This window comes from Octopus sinensis, linkage group LG23 (genome assembly GCF_006345805.1).
Source record: "Octopus sinensis linkage group LG23, ASM634580v1, whole genome shotgun sequence".
NCBI lineage: Eukaryota > Metazoa > Mollusca > Cephalopoda > Octopoda > Octopodidae > Octopus > Octopus sinensis.
This window is the reverse complement of record NC_043019.1, coordinates 20,635,283-20,656,529: the sequence shown is the minus strand read 5'-3', so window position 1 is coordinate 20,656,529 and position 21,247 is coordinate 20,635,283. Positions and strand designations below refer to the sequence as shown.

Below are 21,247 nucleotides of genomic sequence, written 5' to 3'. Positions count from 1 at the left end.
ACTTCATCCCATGTCTTCCTCTTCCTTAACCTCTCTAATAAGTAGTAGCTAATTAAATTTCTTCTTTCTATAAACACTTAGTTGAAAAATAAGCACAGGTATGACTGTGTAGTTAAGAAGCTTTCTTCTGAAACACACAACTTTAGGTTCAGTCCCTCTGCATAGCACCTTGGGCATGTATCTTACTGTAAGTCCCTGGTGGACCAATGCCCCATGAGTGAATTTGGTAGATGTGGAAATGGAAAGAAACTCATTGTGTGTGAGTGTATGTGTATCTGTGCTTTCATGGATAACTGGGAATTTGTAGCTGTGATACCAGTGCCGGTGACACGTAAGAGAACCATCCAAACGTGGCCGTTGCCAGCGCCGTCTTGACTGGCCTCTGTGCTGGTGGCACGTAAAAAGCACCATCTGATTGTGGCCGTTGCCAGCCTCGTCTGGTCTCAGTGCTGGTGGCACGTAAAAAGCACCATTTGATCGTGGCTGTCGCCAGCCTCGACTGGTCTCCGTGCTGGTGGCACGTAAAAAGCACCATTTGATCGTGGCTGTCGCCAGCCTCGGCTGGTCTCTGTGTCGGTGGCACGTAAAAAGCACCCACTACACTCACGGTGTGGTTGGCATTAGGAAGGGCATCCAGCTGTAGAAACACTGCCAGATCAGACTGGGCCTGGTGCAGCCTTCTGGCTTCCCAGACCCCAGTTGAACTGTCCAACCCATGCTAGCATGGAAAGCAGACGTTAAACGATGATGATGATGAGACACTACTTGTGTGACGATGCTTGTTTTTAACAATCACATATCAAGACAAGGTTACACACACACACACACACACACCACACACACACACACACCACACACACACACACACACACACACACATTCACTCTCACTCACTCACTCACACTCCACATACACAACAGGCTGAGTTACAGCTACAATTTGTGAGATTACTGTTAAGATGTTTTATGTCCATTTTCTTGTGCTGGCATTGATCAGATGAATACTTATTTTAGACGGTGGCTTTTATGCCCAAATGTCTTTCTATCACCAAAGCTTTCTTAGGTTTCTTCATACCAAAAAAAAATTCCAGATGGTGAAATATAAGAGAGTGTTTTAATTGTTACATTTGATGTATTAATTTGCTTTTTTTTTTAAATTTTCCTTTCTTTCTTTCTTCCATAGATTGAACCTCTCTGCCTCCGAATGCGCTTCTCCCAAGGCTCGAAGTTCGACTCAACTTCGAGGCAAGAAACGCAAAGTGACTACAGAAACCAGCAGCGAAGAGGTCTCTTCAAAGAATGAAGGTTATGCCTCAAAAAACCAGTGTAAATCAGCCTTAAGTATTGACACAGTAGATTCTGATGGGAAGTTTATCAAATTAATCAACTCTGGTGAGAAGGTCAGTGAATTTATTTATTCAAGAAATAATAAGAATAGTGTAGTGGCTCCAATCATGTATTCAACTGAGACTCTCCCACTAAAATTGCCGGCCTTGCACCAAAATTTGAAACAATACTTTGTGGTATTTGTCTCAGCTTTTTACATTCTGCGTTTAACTTTGACCAATACCAAGGTCAGTTTGGTCTTTCATCCCTCTAAGGTTAATAAAAGAAAGTACCAATTGAGTGCTGAAATCAGTAAAGCCTCGACCCAGTGCCTTCCTCTCCAGAATGTCAGGCCTTCTCTCTATTTTAGGAACACTTATTACAGAAGCCATTAGGGCAATAGTTTAGCAGAATTGTTAAAGTGTCAGAAAAACTTCTTTGTCGTATTTCATCTGATACTTTTCCTGTGTGTTCAAATCCCATTAAAGTCAGCTTTGTTTTTCATCAGTTTTTCAACAAAACAATGTATCAGTTGTGTACTGAGGTTACTGGTATCAGCTAACCCTCTTAAAAATTTTTGGCTGTGTTCCTAAATTAGAATTTATTATATTTCCATATTTTATTGAGCCCAAAAGGATGTAAATTCTCTGATATTAATTTTGCCATGTCTTATTGCTGAGAAGTCAGCCCCAGTCAAATATTTGAGTTGATTAAATCAGGGGTATGTTGGCTTAGTGGTTAGCGTTTGGCTCAGGATCATAAAGTTGTTTCAGTTCTTTTGTTGGGCTTGGTGCTGTGTTGTCCTTGAACAAGGTGCTGGATTTCATGTTGTCCAATTTGGTCATCTGAAACTGGAGCTTTACCTTACAACAGACTGCTGCCCTGCTGAAGATGGAGGCTTATATGTCTCAAAAAAACTGGGATGAATATTTACCAACACTAAAGACATAGCTGTTAAAAATGTTTATTTTACAATTTCTAAGCTTTTACATGTTGTTGCTGTTGCTTGTTTGTTTGTTTGTTGAGCGAAGCAGTTTTTGTCCCAGAGTGGGAGAAGTCCGAAACGTGGTCCTTTGCTATTCGTAAGACCCGCAGAAGAGAAAGCGGGTCAACCCCCCGACACCGAGAGCATCGACGGACGGTTGGATGAATGTGCATCCAGGCTCAGCGGTTGCGTAGGAAGTCGCGGACAAGAAACAGGAAGAAATAGTGAGAGAAAGAGTACACCTTGGGTCACCATCACCCCCTGCCAGAGCCTCGTGGAGCTTTAGGTGTTTTCGCTCAATAAATACACACAACGCCCGGTCTGTTGCTAAGGTGGTGAGCAGGCAGAATGCTTAGCAGCATTTTGTCCATCTTTACTTTCTGAGTTCAAATGCTTCCAGAGTCGACTTTCACTTTCATCTTTTCAGGATCAATAAAATATGTACGAGTTGAACACTGGGGTTGATCTAATCAACTTAGCCCCCTCCCCACGAAATTATGACCTTGTACCGAAATTTGAAGCTATTATTATTATAAATTTGATAATCTCATTTTGTCTATTGGTTCTAGGATATGGGCATTGGTGGCTGGCAACTAAAGCATGATACCGGAGTAGATGAGACTGTTTTCAAGTTCCATTCAAAAGCCGTTGTAAAACCTGGTGCTACAATCACCGTAAGTATTCTTCCACTTGTTCTCACTCTGTTACACTATTTATGTTGGAAATGTTGCTTAGCCCTAGGTCAACCCCTAATTGAGCAAACTTATCTTCAATACATTCCAGTTGTGACAGAGATTTGGCTACTTTTTCTAGTAGTCTAGGTTACTGACTGTAGGGATACTCCCTCTTTGTCAAAATGGTTTTTTTCTATATCTCTCAATTTATGTAATAATAAACCTGGTTTGTCAGCTGTTTTATTATCTGGTGGTTCAGAATGACGTGGTTGAGTGCCACTATGAATACCAATGATTTGGCACGGTTGACTGGATAGTCATCCTCTTTTGCTGCAAGCAAGCAAATGCGCTCAAGTTTACAAACTTTTAGTAAAAAAATTGTTTGTATAATTTGCAAAATCTTTAAACATGAGAAGTTGTAATGGACCACGTGCAGCCTGAGCACTGCAGGTTGCTATTCCCTGCTCTGGGGTCCTGTGATCCTTTGGCATTTAAACCGGCCATATCCGTCCCAAATATTCAATCTGTTTTATGTTCCAACTGTCAAGATCTGGTCTCTAACACTGACCTTACAATATTATTCTAAAAAAATATACAATCACATCAAAATCTCAAAGCTACAAGATAGTGCATAGTTAATTCCAAGCATTGTGAATAAATGAGCATTACACTTGTCAGTCATCTGAATACTAAAGGGTTAAAGCAGATGGCAAAGAACAGAACATAACTATCTCTCTGGTAACTAAGTAGTGTTATCCTTCATTCATATATTCAATAGGTGCAGGTTAAGTTTACTTCCCAAGCACTTGGTTTAGGGTTCAGTCCTATTGCACAGTACCTTGAACAAGTGTCTTTTATTATAGCCCAACAGACCAAAAAATCTTGTGGATGGATTTGATGGTTGGCTTTTTCTATGTATGTATGCAAATGTATATATACATATAAAGATAGATACACACACAGTGTGTGTATTTTGTTGTCATTTTCCCATGTTAAATTGTCTACTGCCTTTGCACCTTCAAAAGTATGTGAAATAAGAGATTCCTTACTTGAAAAAAGGTATGGGTTAGTAACAGGAAGGGCATCTGGCTATAAAACAATTCCTCAATTTTTGTCTAACCTATTGCTTTAACCATTTTTAGTTCTTAAAACAGAAAACGGCATTATCAAAATAATCTAGAATTAAGTGAAACTATCGTACAATAACTCGTTCTTTTTCAATAGTTTAACCACTTTTATATATTTTTTTCTCTCTTTTTCTGTTCGTCTTCAGGTTTGGAGTGCAGATAGTGGCCAGACACATAACCCTCCATCAGATTTGGTTATGAAATCCCAAAGGTGGTTTGTGTCAGACAGCATGAGAACAACTTTGTTGAGCAACTCTGGTGAGGTAAGTAAAACTTGGTCAGGGGTTAGGAACAAGATGAGTCTGTGAGATGCTTTTTATAAAAAAAAATAATTGCACAAATTCTTAAGCAGATGTCATAGGTACCCTTTCTCTATCAATGGGCCTTCTAAGCTATAGCTCATCATAAAGCAAAGCCTTACCACTGAAAGATGAATTTAACTCATGCGTTTTTTTCCCAACCATATTTCAGGTTCAGTCCCACTGTGTGGAACCTGAACCCTTTAGCATTTAAGCTGGCCATATCTGGCCCAAATATTCTACTCGTTTTATATTCAAACAGGCCAGATCCAGCCTCTCACACCCAGCCTACAATGTCATTCTAAAAATAAATAATCACATCTTCAAAATCTTGAAGCCATGAAATGAATGAATGATTGATTCAAAACAATGTGAATGAATAAGCATTGCATTTGACGAGAAATTTAAATGCTAAAGAGTTAAGCAAGTGTCTTCTGCCCAGAGCTTGGTGAGTGGGTTTAGTAGTTGGAAACTGTGTGGAAGCTTGTCATGTGTTTGTGTCCTCTTGTTTTGACATCACTGTCATGTAAGCAGTATCATTCATTTCCAATCTTCTGCAAAAACATGTCTGACCACGAGGGAAATATTACCTTACTTGAAGAACTAAAGGTTGATGACAGGCAGGGTATTAGCCATAAAAAATCTGCTTCAATAAACTGTCTTACCACCATTGCATGCATTGAAAAATGGTCATTAAAACGAGGAAGAAATATGTATGTAGAACAATATTAGGGGTTCGCTAACTGAAATCAATGTAGATTTAACTTGAGTGAGATGACCTAGTAAAACATTGAAATGGCTGAAGTTTGTCCTATTATGATGTCTTGTGAAATTCATTAGAATGTGAAGTCGGATGTTTTGTGACACAAACAAATGAAAATAGTTTTAATTTTGTTTCCTTTTCTTTCTTCAGGAAATGGCCAGTTGTGAGATGTCAAAATCTATGTTACATACTTCTTCGAGTTTCAGGACAGCACCCAGAGATGAGTCTGATAGCTCTGTAAGTACTTAATCAAATCTTGGAAATTAGAATTTATATTTATATTATCGCAAGATGCTTTTGAAGGACACAATGAGCAAAACCCCTCATTGCATTTCACACCAATCTACAAAGTTGAAAAGCATACCAATCAATTATTGGTGTAGTCCCCTCTTTCTATCTAACTATTACATCCCAGATGTACCTATTTCTTTACTACCCTCAAGGGGCTAAACACAAGGGACAAACGGATTTAGTCGATTATATCGACCCCCCCCAGTGCGTAACTGGTACTTATTTAATCGACCCCGAAAGGATGAAAGGCAAAGTTGACCTGGGCGGATTTTGAACTCAGAATGTAGCGGCAGACGAAATACCACCAAGCATTTCGCCCGGCGTGCTAACGTTTCTGCCAGCTCACCGCCTTCACATCCCATATGTACCACTGAATCTAGGATGAGAGGATCAAGAGGGTGTCTACATCTGCTGTGACTACACAGATACCCGAAACAATTAGTGAAAGCATGTTACATGCTACCAAATCATCCTCAACTTTTGAGTGAAGGGCTATAAGTATTAGTCATATCCTCATGACATGCCTCTGCAATTTCTCTTGACCAAATTTCCACTTGGATGTTTTAGTTCAATGAGACTATGAAAGAAGATAGTTGCCTAAGGTGTCATACAGGGGGGGTTCAAATTAAAACAAAGTGACTTTGGTACAAACTTTGTTATACGTGTATGTCTACATCCATATAAATTTTTACCTTTTTACTTGTTTTAGTCATTGGACTGTAGTTGTGTTGGGGCACTAATCTGAAGAGTTTGCTCGAACAAATCAGTCATCATCATTTAACATCTGTTTTCCATGCAGGTATGGGCTGGACGGTTTGGCAAGATTTGGTCAGTTGGAGAGCTGTCCATTGGACTGTTTTGGCATGATTCCTACAAGTGGATACCCTTACTAATGTCAATCACTTTACAGAGTGTACTGGGCACTTTTACCTGGCACCGGCATGGGGGTTTTCATGTGGCACTAGCACAGGTACCAGGCTCATTGCCAGACTTTGGTGCCTGGGGGCGCTTCAGAATATTCTGGGTGGACATTTATATGTATTGTGGAAAGACAGGCCTGATGGGCGCTTTTTACATGGCATCAACACTCATGAGCACCCATGCCGGTGCCAGGTACTATTTGGTTCAGCTGTCAAAGCCACAATTTTAAAGTTGTCAGCTCAGCACTAATCACCTGTCTAAATGCTATCGTGTGTGTGTGTGTGTATAGAATAGGTATAGGCATCGCTGTGTATTTCAGAAGCTTGCCTCTAAAACATATGGTCTTGGGTTCAGTCCCATTGCATGGCACCTTGGGCAGGTCTTCTTCTATAGCTTTGAACCAACCAAAGCATTGAGTGGATTTGGTACACAGAAACTGGAAAAAAAACCTTGTGTGTGTGCACCCTTTTTTTTGGTATGACATAATGGTTGTAAATGAGCATCACCATCAAACTAGTGATGCTATTTGTTTCCAGGTTTCTGTGAAACATCTAGAAATGAGGAAATATCTTGGAAAAAGGTGATAGTTAGTAACAGGAAGAGCATCATGCTGTAGAAAATCTGTCTCAACGAATTCCATCTAACCCATGCAGGCATAGAAAAGTGATCATTACGATGATATGTGTGTGCATCATTGTCCTGTATGTTTGTTTGCTATTCACTGTGGCTTGCCACTGGTACCACTACAAATGATCTAGATCATCACGAAATTGTTACGATCTTTTTAGGTGATGACTGGTGTGGAATTAACATCTTTTATATGAATTTTCCATTTGTTGTGGAACATCATAAAATTTTCACGTATATATCTATAAATTTAGAATGGAAACAGCAGTGTGTCAACCCCCAAAAATCCCTTGTAATTTGTTCTGCTCTGATTATATTCTTTTATACCCCAATCGATTTTTGTCTAATAGTTAACATTTTTGTGAAGAAAGGTGAATTAGCAGTTGATATAATCATCTTGATTAAAAAAAAGAAATACCTTGCATGTGGGTGCCTCAGCATGGCCACAGTCAAACAACTAAACTCAGTATGAAACATAATTCAACTCCAGCTGGGTATATCAACTTGATAACTAATTCATCTGATATATATATATATATATATATGTATGTATATATATATGTGTGTGTATATATATATATATATATTTTTCAACATATCTTCACACTCTTTACTTAAATGTGAGAATTTTAATGAATTTCCTTGTTAAAAATCAAAATTAGTTGAAATATTTTTGTCTAATTTTTTTATCTTAATAATTATCGAATTTTTAACATTTTTTGTTTATTTTATTTGTATTTTATTAATTAAAATCTTTGTCCAAATATTTTGTAATTCTAATATTGTTTATCAATTTTATTTTATTTGACATTATCTAAATTGAATTGGTCACCTGTTGGCCAAACTGTCGAAGTTGTTGGTCCAGTATTGGCCAAGCTATTTCTGTTAATTTCATTAATGCAAATTATGGATGTAATTTTAATAAATCTTATTAATTTATAATTGTTTTTACATTGATTAACTCCCTTCATTCTAATTTGTAACCTGTAAAAGTAAATTTATAACCTACACATCACTTTATCTATTTAAATCTTTTTTTAATAATTTGTAAAATTATAATTTTTGTTGCATAATTAATTCTTCTGATATTGCCCTGTCAATATTTTTCAATACAAGCGTTCCTTTATTTGTTCATTAATTGATATAAACTTGTTGAAGTGAACATGGCCAATGCTAAAGAAGAAACACACCCCACACCCTGCAATGCTAATGATGTGATTTATATTAACCCATTTTAAGCAGAAAGCCTTTTTCTTTCCAGGTTTACCAATACTCTCGCCGCCATCTTGTACGTATAACTGTATTGATCTCAGAATGTCTTGAAACCTTTACACTTGGTGATTGCAACACACTCAAAGAATTTAAAAACTTTGTCGTTCACTCTATTTCTGGTGGGGAGGGGGGTCTTCCTCAACTCTTCCCCGTTCTTTCTCTCTCGATTTCTTTACTTGGGTGAGCAAGTGGCAGAAGTGTCCTTGGACCCATTTCTTTTCTATCAGTCTCTTTTGGCAAATCTGTTCGCAGATGTCAACAAACCAATGCTAATTATAAAGCATGTGTACAATTATATTTAACACATTTGTGTACACTTTTATGTGGAAAGACCTTTGCTGCAGAACTTTTTTCAAGAGAAGAATTCTCTTTATAGACAATATGTGTGAAAGCACATCATTGGACCACGAATGATGTCCATTGGACCATAGGACACTTGTGTTCCTGTATCATTATTCTTCTTCAGATATAGATACAGAATATGTCACACACAGCCCACTTACAATTTGCTGCTGAAATTGATCTGCATTCGATATATTCCCATGCATCTATTATGCAGCCAGATACAGTAACTAGAGGCACGTGTAATAGTAAGATGTGCTGATCTCTCCCCCGCATCCCAGCCTTCTGCTTTCCTCTCTTCCTTAGTCTCCCCTTCCCTCACTTTCTGCATCTGTTTTGTTTTTTTTATCTCTCAACATCCTCTCTCTTGGGTAAAAATATATCTCCACACAAAATCTGATGAACCGACAGTTTTTAACATTCTTTGATGGTGTTGAATCCCACATTCAGCTATTGCAGCTTCTTCTGTTTCTGGTTTAAATCTCCTTCCTGTTGTGTTCAGCTGCGCTTGCTTGAATCAATGTAGAGGGAATTAATGTGTAGTGCACTTTCTGAGTTCTAAAACGAACAAAAACATTTCTAATTTTTGTTTCAATAATTCAGGTTACATGTTTTGTTATTGACTGTCTATCCTTAAAAAGACCTTTATATGTTAATATTTGATACATCAAATATATTGTGTAAATTTATAAATTGATTTTTTTTAAAATCATTAAATATGTATAGTTATATATATATATATAATATATTGAACGTGTATATACATTTAAACTTTATATTATATATATATATAATGTGCGTGTGTTCAGTGTACACACAATATATATATATATATATAATATATATATATATATAGAGAGAGAGAGAGAGAGAGAGAGAGAGAGAGAGAGAGTTTGTATGTACATATGTATATATCTACATGTGTATACATGTATGTTTGTGTGTATATATATATATATATATACACACACATACATTTATAATTAAAGAGGTAAATTCAGAAACAAAGTGTAGTTTAGAGGAGGGCCATTTCACGGCTGTTTCTCGAGTACATTTTAGTAAGGTAAGAAAGTTTGAAAATATAATTTATCTGGGTCAATAATGTCCCCTTCATCAGGAAGACGTTCTCCATAATGAATTACAACAAATCATTTATTGTAATGTAGTTATGACCATCCCAAAATACAATATATGTGTGTGTGTATATATAGGTATATATATAGGTGTGTGTGTATATATATATATATATATATATATATATATACGGTTGTGTCTGGGGAGATTCATTCGCTTTCAGTGCCTTATAATTTAATACACTCACCAGTAAAATTTCCACTCATTTCTTCCATTATTTAAAAAAAATTTTCGATGCATCTTGCAACCTTTTAAATATTTGTTGACCCTGTCCATTATTCACAGAGTCAGTAACTATTGAAAAGGTTGCAAGACGCAATGGAAATTTTAGAAAACCAAAGAAGGAAATTTCACCGGTGAATGTGTTAAATAATAAGGCACTAAAAGAAAATAACTCTCTCCAGACACAATAGAATATGCTTCAACACATGAGCTTGCATAAAGAATCTTGCAAACCAAATCCAAAAGCAATATATATATATATATACATATATATATATATATATATATATATATACACACACACATATTGTGTGTATATATTCATTATGAATCAAATAATCAAGTTTACCTTACCAATGGTTTGAGCAATCATTTAGTTGTCTCATTGCAACTGTGATCCTATCCATGTGATACCCATATCATTTACTCCACTTCTAGTACAAGATGGTCTTGTGACAGATGTTGAGTAGATGTAGTCACATCACTAAGGTGACAGACTCCAATGAAGCAACTCATTAATTGACCAAACAATTTATCCCATTACCTAGGTGACTGAAGAACTGAAATTGAACCTGTGCATGTTGCTTTGTTGGCTAAATGATCCTCCCTATTACATTTATTTCAGCACACAATTCATTAAAGATCTTGCAATACAAATATAAAAACAATATATTTTCTAATCTTATAATAAGTGAGGGCGCATGGCTTAGTTGTTAGGGTGTTGCACTCATAGTCTAATGGTTGGGATTTCATTTCCTAGACTGGTTGGTGCGTTGTGTTCTTGAACAAAACATGTCATCTCGCGTTGCCCTGCAATCGCTTCAGCACCTGACAAATGGTACACAGTGCACTCATGCAAACAACATTATTTTGCTGGAGAGAGTGAGCTAATGTGCAGCATGAGCATTTAATCACTATAAACAAATCATTTGTGCAGGTCGTTGGGCAAAAGCTGAATGCTCATACATCTTCGTCAGGGGAGTCAATCGTATATACTAGCACTATGACCCGGCAACGCCGGGTAATAGTGCTAGTGCATGCACACATACACGCGAGTACTGTCCAAATCTCCGACCAATTACATACAGCTAGCAAGCTTTCAATTGATGTATCAAGTTTCGGGCATTTTAAGATTGGGTTTTGGATAGAAAATTCTCCAAAAAGTCACTTCTATTGATTTTTCAAAGGCTTTGGTGGGTGACTGGGGAAATGTAAAGATGTGCATGACCACCCTTGGATATTTTGAATGACCATAGAAAGTGCGAGCCCTCTAACTGAAAAATTGTGGATTTGTATGACTTCATATGTGTAAAGCTATCACCTCTTGACATCTCTACTGTAGAGTTAGGGATACAGAAACAAGTGTCAGGAACTACCCTTTCAACAACACCCCAGAGTAGGACTTCTTCACATATGTAGACTTGTGTATTTATCTGCAGTGTTATATCTATCATATTCATCTGCACACACAAATAAACATATATTGGGCTTCTTTCAGTTTCCATCTACTAAATCCATGCACAAGGCTTTGGTCAGCCTGGAGCTATAGTGGAAGACACTTTTTCCTAGGTGCCATACAGTAAGACTCTCTCATCCATCTCTGCATATGAAGGCCCAACACCCTCTGGCTGTAAGGCTAACCACACAGATGATTCATTTTCGGAAATGCTATGAGCAGGATTCCACAAACTCTATGAATAACATACTTCTTTCCTATTGGAGTTTACTGTCTCTGCGGAGTTGCCTCCTTTATGGCTTTGAGTTCAACACACCTTGTTAGGCTAAATGCACACCTGGGTACCAAACCAGAAACTTCATCTATCCATCAGTCAATCTATCATGTAATTGTATAGCTGATGACTTACCCACCCTTTTCATCCCACGGGGGGTCCAAAATCCACCCTACTTACCAAACAGACTTGGCGGTGTTGCCAGTTAAGTTGTTAACCGCCGGACTGTGCAACAAGTTGTTCTGGGTTACATGTTACCAGTACTGCTCTAGAACTACTAGTTAAGAGCCAATGGAGAAACAAACCCCATCCCTACTGTCCCCCTTTTCACTAGAAGGGTCCACTGAGGATACCAAACAAAAAATATTTATATCCGCAAAAATATGTCTGGAAAATATAAGCTTTTGACAAGAACAAATTGGTTTGGTCTGCTACATTGCCACATGTATTACCAAAGTATACACACATTATTGAGATCATTTAAATATTATCATTAATGTTTGAGATATGCTGGAACTATTTCAGTTGTTGGGACAACTCTTGTTAACAATCTGGCATAATCTGTTAATCTAATCTAGTGGTTCTCAACCATGGTCCAGATAAGATTTTTATTGTTCAGACTTATGTGCAATAAATTTAGTATACTTTTGCAATACAGAAAATATTTTAATTTTTTTTATACAATTCCTAATATTTAATTACAAAAATACAGCAAGATTTATATAACTATATATATATATATATAAGAAAAAAACACCTTTTATCAATTCAAAATGAACAATTAAATTACACCATCTAGAAAATTACATATAATAGAAATATTAAAATTAAAATAACAATGAAATATCAATGATTAAGTAAATTGCACAAAAAAAAATAAAAACGTATATAATTATGTTTTTATTATTTCTTTTGCAATTTACTTAATCATTGATATTTTATTGTTATTTTAATTTTGATATTTCTATTATATGTAATTTTCTAGATGGTGTAATTTAATTGTTTATTTTGAATTGATAAAAGGTGGTTTTTTTCTAATTTTTTATATAATATTGTGTGAAACTTGATTTAGTATTTCTAAATTGAATTTTTTTCCCTGTAAGTTTGGATTTATACTCCCTCAAATAATTATTATATTTATACTGTGAATGGCTACGGGAGGTCCAGTAGAGTAAAATAAGAATAAAGGGGGTTCCATAGGCAAAAAAATGGTTGAGAACCACTGATCCAATATTTTTCCAAAATATCGAGAACATTACTGAGAATATTTCAATGAGCTTGATAAAAGAAGAAAGTTAGTGTTTCTTATTTTGAAAGAATGGATGTCAACATCATTTCATTTTCTACTATTTCTATTAAAAACTGAGCCAATTGCTTTCATCCTTCTCCGTGTAAATGTGATTTTGACACTGTTTCTTTTAGCATATAATTGTTTAATCATTGTGTTATAATCTTGCTATTACTGTTATCTCACACCTGACTAACTTAGAATAATTTCGTAGTTTCTGTTGGGTTGGGATTTTTTTTTTGTTTGATTTTTTTTTTTTTTTTTTTTTTTTAATGCTTTAAATTATTTTGATCTAAACTTCAACCTCCTGTCTCTCAAACCTACTGATCCCTTCAGTTTTATTATACAAAATTATTCCCTCTGATTAATTCCAAACCACAAATCTCTTTTGTAACCTATGCTCCTTTTCCCTTTTATGTTAACATCTGATGGAACTTCCTTCCACTACCTCTGTTTCGTAATTTTATGCCTATCCCCCACTCCACTTCACTGTTGTTTTTTTCTTTTTTTTTTTTTTTCTTTTTTGGTCCTTTAACATCAGTCAAATAATGCAAAAGTTACTTACAAGCAGTGCTCCAGACTGATCTGTTTGATTTTCATACTCTCTCTCTTTTACTTGTTTCAGTCATTTGACTGCGGCCATGCTGGAGCACCGCCTTTAGTCGAGCAAATCGACCCCGGGACTTATTCTTTGTAAGCCCAGTACTTATTGTATCAGTCTCTTTTGCCGAACCGCTTAGTGACAGGGACGTAAACACACCAGCATCGGTTGTCAAGCAATGTTGGGGGGACAAACGTATACACACACACACACACACACACATACATATATATATATATATTATACATGACAGGCTTTCAGTTTCCATCTACCAAATCCACTTACAAGGCATTGGTCGGCCCGGGGCTATAGCAGAAGACACTTGCCCAAGGTGCCACACAGTGAGACTGAACCCGGAACCATGTGGTTGATTAGCAAGCTACTTACCACACAGCCACTTCTGCGCCTCTTTAAATTTTCAAAAATCCAGAGGTCAAAATCAGGATTCCCTGTACACACACACACACAAAACTATTTGAGATGACAGTTTGACTGTCCAGTCTGAATTACTTGTAGTTTACAAAGTGTCTTCAAATCTTTGATTCTGTTAATCCAAATTAACTGAAACACAGACACACAGCAGAGACTATTATTTGAAATATAGTGAAGAATTAAATGAATTCATTCCAATTCTGCTTTGGTGGACATAGACCTAAAAAAACAGTGACCATTATTATGGTGGAAAGTGATTCGCTATACTTTGAATAGGTAATATACTTTACTGTGTATCATCATCATTTAACATCCATTCTCCATGCTGGCGTGGGTTGGACAGTTTGTCAGGGTCCCAAGGAGCTGAATTAGACTCTTCAGTAATTTGGTACGATCGTTTCACACTACATCATTTTATTAAACATTGTAAGTATTACATCAGTTTTAAAATGTTGAGCAATCATCAGCCATTTATAGAGGTTTTGATGTCAGCTTTAGCCTGGTCTCTATGGTTAGATGCCCTTTCCTAATGCCAACCACTTTACAATGTGTACTGGGTGCTTTTTTTTTTGTGACACTTGTTGAGGACACCAAGTAGTTTGCAAGACAAAAAAAGAAAAACATGCCCTCAACTTAGAGAGTGTATTTGAGAGAAGAAAGGGTGGCTTTTTGCCCAGTGTTGAGGGCTAAAGTAGGATAGAGACACCAGCACAGGTGTCTTGCTGTAGGGGAGATACAGGATTATATAAGCATAAAATTCAGTAGGTTTAGCAAATTGTTTTGTTTCCAAATTGTTGCTTTTTTTTTTTTTTTTTTTTTTTTTTTTTTTTTTTTTTTGCTGTTGCTGGGTAAATGTTGCTCTTGTTACCACATGGCTTTCCACAACACTTGTTCATGCTTTAGAGCTAGCATTAATGTTGTTCCACACAAAGAGGTTGCAGTGTCATCCCCTCCTCCTCTCGCAACCTCAACACACAGTTGTTACTTTTTTTTTTACAGATCTTGCTTTCAGCTGTAGACAACCTGATCGTCGGAGGCACTCCAGCCATGACCATCCTGTTTTCATATAGGATTAGCTAGAATGTTATCCAATGTGTCCTTCTCTGTAAGATGGTAGGATGTAACTTGAGGGAGATTCAGCTGCTGTTTCTCACAGATTGATGTACCCTCATTAGCTCGATATTTAGTTGTTGTTTAGCCCTAGGCCAGCCTCGATCCTGCAGGACCAATATCTGTGTCACTTTAATTTTGGCTATCCTTTGGAGTGAGAGGTCTATTGTCTATCTAAGACTACAGTCTTGTAGATTTCCTTGTTATTTATTTAACCCCGAGTTAGCAATAATCAAGGAAACCTATAATCAAGTATGTTCCTACCATTACTATTCCTGTCAGTTATTCAGGCATTGTATGAAGACTCTTTTTTTCTTGTTGATATAGTAGATTGTATTGAAGATTTAGTTGCTATTTCTTGAGTGACACCTGGGGCAGAAACGCTATAGTTGTCACATTTTGGTGTTCATCTCTTCATAATTTGTAAAATATGTACCAGTAATAAACTGGAATGGAGAGGAGTGATACTCTTTTTTTAGAAGTATGTTTTTATTTCGAAGTTAGTAAAAATGCTTAGATCACCAGACAAAATAATGCCTTATGCTATTGTTCTGGTTCTTCATTTCATTTTGAAATCCTGCCATGGTTAACTTTCCAGAAGGTAATAAAATAAAGTATTAGAGTCAATATAATTGACTAACCTCTTATTCTAAATAAGAGGTTATGTGCAATATGTTACAAACACTTATTTAGTATAAGGAAGAAAAATAGCCTGCTTTCTTGGACTAAAGTTGATGTTGCTAATCTGTAGCTGGATCTAGCTGCAGATTATTGCTTACAGACAAGTAGTAGTTCTCAGTTACTAGCAGGAACTATAGAATTGGTTGTAATGAGATGTTGGTGAATTCCTGAAACCTCGTGAAGAGGTTTATGTAAGGTTAGCAATGAATTCCTAGTGAACAGTTGATGCAACACTGTGGCCCCATGGTCTACAGTGGTGTTGACCAACAGCAATGGAGGGACATATGAGATACAGAAAGAATCAAAGACAGAAAGACAGGAATGTTTAGTTAAGAGTTGCTGTACAGTTAACCTGGCACCATTTAATTGTATATCATCTTTAGTCACGGACTATGATGCAGTTATCAGGTTTTGCTTAAAGGATAGTTAGTATCTTTCTCAGGATTTTGTCACAACTTGGTGGGCTTGTCCTTATTGGGTCTCATTTTGCTTTGCAGTTGTAAAACATTTTTAGTCCCTTATTTCTTCCCATCCCCAACAACTTGACTGGAAGTGTCTGTCAAAGTCCGGCTTAAAACGCCTGTTGGTTTAGAGCAGTGTTTATCTAGCTTTAATCACTGATCACTTGCTTGTGCACCGTTGCATGGTATGGTATTATTTCCTTTTAATCATTTTTTTGTTGTTATTTATTTGTTTACTTACTAATTCTATAAAAAGTAAAAAATGTTGCATATTGCTGTCTTAAATTTTATTTTGTTTTCAACATCAACCAACAATTCATTTCACCATCACATTCTTTTTTTTTTTTTCTTTTTTTTTCCTCTATCCATCAGTGACATTCATTTAAAACAGGTTTTTCATCAGTTTTTCACTGGAAACCATTTTAGCTTTAATGAATGTTTTCTTGAACCACTTGGGCACAAAATCAATAAAATTAGACCAAAGTATTTAACAACATATAACAAATATTTATCCTCACTTAAATGGTGGATGTTCTGTTAGAACAAACTATACTATGGTAGTTACTATGAAAGAAACTCTCATATTGGCTTGAGGAATTATTTACATTTGATGGATATTTGTCCTCATTTTGTTTGTTGTTAACACAATGTTTCGGCTGATATACCCTCCAGCCTTCACCAGGTGTCTTGGGGGAAATTTCGAACCTGCGTTCTCATTCCTAAGGTATTTTTCAATGTTGTTATTATTCAGGTCACTGCCTGGAATCAAACTCGGAATCTTGGGGTTAGCAGCCCGTGCTCTTAACCACTATGCCCATGGCCATATGGTGTAGTGATTAAGGTGTTGCACTCATGATCATAAGATTGTGGTTTCAATTCCCAGGCCAGGCAGTGCATAGTGTTCTTGAGGTAAACATTTCATTTCACATTGCTCCGGTCCCAATCAACTGTAAATCAGTTCCAGCAACATTGCAACAGACTAGCACATTCTGATTTCAAATCCCAACAAAGTCAATTATGCTCCTCTTCCTTCCAGCGGCAATAAATTAAGGACTAAGAGTATTCTAATTAACTGTTCTTTTTCCCCGAATCTGTGAGTTCTTTTGTGCCTTTATTGGTTTGTGTTCTTTATTATTTTTTTCTCATTTTTACTTATTTGAGGTGTGTAGCAGCCACACATAATATAATGGTGGTGAGGTACCAGCCAAATGACTGTTGTATTACTAGGTCTTCCGTCTTGGTTTGCCTGTCAAGATGCTGAACTCTGCCCATTTGAGTGTTCAGCTGATTACTCTATTTTGTTTTATTTTGTTTTTTTGTGTGTTATCAGTGGTTACTTACTCAATGAAGGATGAGATCTATAGCATTGTTGTATGGTAGGGTCAGTTATAATGTGTTTGTTAATTACATTTCTATATTCTATTATTGTCTTTTCACCCCCTCATTATACTAATTTTCATCTTCATTCCATTTGACAGGCTTTTATTTCATGTTTGTTTGTGTGTGTGTTTAATTATCTCTTCAAAGCTTCAGTTTCAGCTGGTTGTATTTCCCCCAAACCTTAGTTTGAACAAATACATCAATATCAATATTTTGGGTATTCTCTGATCTATCTATGCATTTCTGAAATGAGTGATTGCAATAATTTCTTTCAAACCATTAACCTCATCTAAGTTTGTTTTTCGTTAAACCACTTCATTTAAATCTGTTCAGTCACCAGTCATTTTCATTTATTGTGTTTTAACAATAAATAATCGAATAAAATTTAGCAATATATATATATATATATATATCACGTGACCGACCAGACCATCAGATGTTGTTACACATCGCTGGTCACAATGTGCTTCGCATTGTTTTAGCCTTCAAATGATGCCACCCCGCTGGCTAAGCGAGCAGGCCAATATATATCTATATATATATATATATATATATATATATATTATATATATATATATTTTGGGTTAAAGAGGATTTAGAAATCCAAGTAGTTTCCTCAGGTTGTACTCTCAGAAATGCTGGCTTTAATGTGCATAGAAATGGACGTTAAAGGAAATCATTCCATACACATTGAAATTCCAGGGAGAATTTGTTGGTTGTAGAGTCTGATATAGCATATTCAAAACTGGTGGTGATGGTATCACATTTATTCCTTTCATTACAATTGTTTCAACAATACAGGGTTTGGATACATCATGAATATAAATGATTGTCTACTATTACAGTGTATTACATGTGGTTACATGCAGAAAAAGTCTTGACTTTGCTTGACAAGATGAACATGGAACACATGTATGTGGTGATATTACATGATCCTTTAAGGTAGTCAGCAGGCAGAATCATTAAGATGCCAGCCAAAATGCTTAACGGCATTTCATCTGTCTTCACATTCTAAGTTTAAATTCTGCCGAGGTTGACTTTGCCTTTCATCTTTTCGGTGTTTGATAAAATAAGTACCAGTTGACCACTGGGGTTGATTTAATCGACTTAGCTTCTCTTCCAAATCTTCTGGCCTTGTGACAAAATTTGAAACCAATAATATATGTACTGTTGAAATTATCATAATGAAGGAATAAATGTAATGCCATTCTCGGATACACAATACACAAACACATGAAGCAATCATTTGTTGGGGTAGCCTAACAATAACAATCATTTGTTCATCTCTTAATTTAAACCATCTTTGTCTTTTCTCATTATTTTGGCTAACTCATATTTTATAATTCAGCAACATCCTGTTGATCTCATTAAACATTATTCATTTACCATTTTACCATTAATAGCAACATATGGATTTGTGTTTATCTCTCTCTCTTTTTTTTTTTTTTTTTTGAGATTTTTATTAAATTCTTTTTTTTTTTTCTTCTTTTTTTTTACTTGAATGAAATTGATTTTGTTTTGTTTTTTCCCTTGTAGACTCCCCAAAAGAAAGGCTGGATATTCTGTAAGTATATATATATATATATCTATATATACCTATAATTTTCTTGCCTTTGTTCTGTTTATATAGTGAAGAAATGGTTGCTGCAGTGCAAGGCTTCAATGATTTGAAGCATTTTACTTTGCTACCACCATGTGGCCCCTCGTTAAACCCAGTATGCTGCACCATTAGTCTTTTGCCATAGATTTCAGTTCACTGATTTCATACAAATGGAATTTTGTAGACAAAAAATGTAGCTCGTTAAATGCATGGTGGTGGTGGTTAGTCTATCTCTCTCTTTGATGTGCAATGGCAAAAAATATAAACATAGACGTGGAAAGAAATGCTTTTGAATGCAAAATACCATGATTGATAGTTGTCCCACCCAAGTTGCACAGATGGTCCTTTGTCACCGTCATCATTACAAATAGTGTGAATTAATTATTGAACTGGTCTAACCTATGATTTACAACTGTCACACAATACAAAATATATAAATAGTTATTGTGTGTATGTATATTTGTTGTTTATACATAGGCAGTCTTGAGCTGTGTAATTCCTCTTTTTCCCGTCACAGAATCACCTCATCCAATGTGGCCTTTTCTAAGACAGTAGAATATGATTTGAGAGAGTTTTCGTAGATATTTCTAGCAGGTTGAACAGTAATGTACAAGTTCTTGCATTAGCCTTTTTTCACTTTGATTAAAAATTCCTTAAAATCCAATTCTAATGAGACGTGCAGGCACCAGTCCTATAAGAGCAGACCCTCAATTGCAAAAAGACTTGGGCCCTCTCTCTCTCTCTCTCTCTCTCTCTCTCTCTCTCTCTCTCTCTCTCTCTCTCTCTAGTTTTGTTCCCAGCAGCATGTCGTGTCCTTTATTTCACATTGCTCCAGTCCTCTCAGCTGTAATTTAAAGGGCTAGCCTTGTCACAATTTGTATCCCACCATGTCTCTCTGAGAACTACATGAATGGTACACATGTACATGAAGTACTTGGCCACTTGCACTTTAATTTCACGAGCAGGCTGTTCCACTGATCAGAGCAACTCTTTGTCATAAGCCAGTCTAGTTTATTGTGCAGCTTTATTTGTACCCTGTCTTCTAAATGGTTAGTAGTTTTTTTACTGTAAGTGTGAAGGGGTTTATTTTCTAACTGATTAAACAAACTTAACTTGTTTTGTAAAATACATGTGGAATATTTTTGTACTTGGCTATTTTTAATTTTTTGTCTTCATTTCTTTCTAGGGTAAGCTGGAATGGCTGTGGTGCCATTAGTGGGCCAGGGAAACGAGTAGACCTGATATTTTGGCAGCATCTACCTACCTATTAGATCATCGACAGTTATTGCTGATAGTGGCACAAGAGTGAGGTGTGTGAAACAGACTCTGAGGAATCGTTGATAAACACAACCGCACAGATATTTCTGTGTGTAACATTGTTAATGAGGGGTGGGTGGGAGAAGTCTGTTCTGTTAAAGAATTTGGTATTAAAGAAGAAAAAAAAAACAAAAAAAGAAAGTAAAACTTTGGGTTTTTTTTTTTTATGAAAAGAACAAAACTAGGAAGTATTTTGAGATTTGATCCTTGATTAAATAATTATCTCTAATACCATTTGATGACATATCTTGTTAAATGTTTTTCTCTTTCACTTGGCTGCCTTACTGACCCCCCCTCCCTCCTCTTTTTAATTAGTATGAAAAAAAATAAACTTGCATGTTAGGTTTAACAATGTGAAGTACATTCTGGAGTATTTCAGTTTATTTTTACTCCCTTAAAGCAGGGTATTTAAAATAGGGTCATATATGTGTGGACATATATACATACATATATGCATAAATGTGTATATAATATGTATACACAGATGTGTATGTATGTGTGTGCATGTATACATATGTACATGCATGTTGTATATATTCCTTTATTTTAATTTGTAAGTCATTAAAAAAAGCAAATAGATGTGGAACCATCTATTAGGGGTACAATTAATTAAAATATACATCTTTCTACTGAAACCATTTTTAAAATTCTCACTTTGTCATTCA

General features: G+C 36.0%; 1 protein-coding gene across 2 annotated transcripts in view; it reads left to right on the top strand.

The window, feature by feature from the left end:
- Positions 1-20,777, top strand: part of LOC115223416 (lamin-B1) — a 57,206-nt gene extending 36,429 nt beyond the window's left edge. Inside the window, exons 7-13 of one of the 2 annotated variants that reach the window (XM_029793940.2) lie at positions 1,183-1,399; positions 2,880-2,984; positions 4,258-4,374; positions 5,324-5,410; positions 8,274-8,300; positions 19,202-19,229; positions 20,452-20,777. In XM_029793940.2, the coding sequence (XP_029649800.1) occupies positions 1,183-1,399; positions 2,880-2,984; positions 4,258-4,374; positions 5,324-5,410; positions 8,274-8,300; positions 19,202-19,229; positions 20,452-20,456 (586 nt within the window). In that variant the 3' untranslated portion in view covers positions 20,457-20,777. The remainder of the gene's footprint in view (positions 1-1,182; positions 1,400-2,879; positions 2,985-4,257; positions 4,375-5,323; positions 5,411-8,273; positions 8,301-19,201; positions 19,230-20,451) is intronic. The other variant, XM_029793941.2, reaches the window with a different exon arrangement.
- The last annotated feature ends 470 nt before the right edge of the window (positions 20,778-21,247 follow it).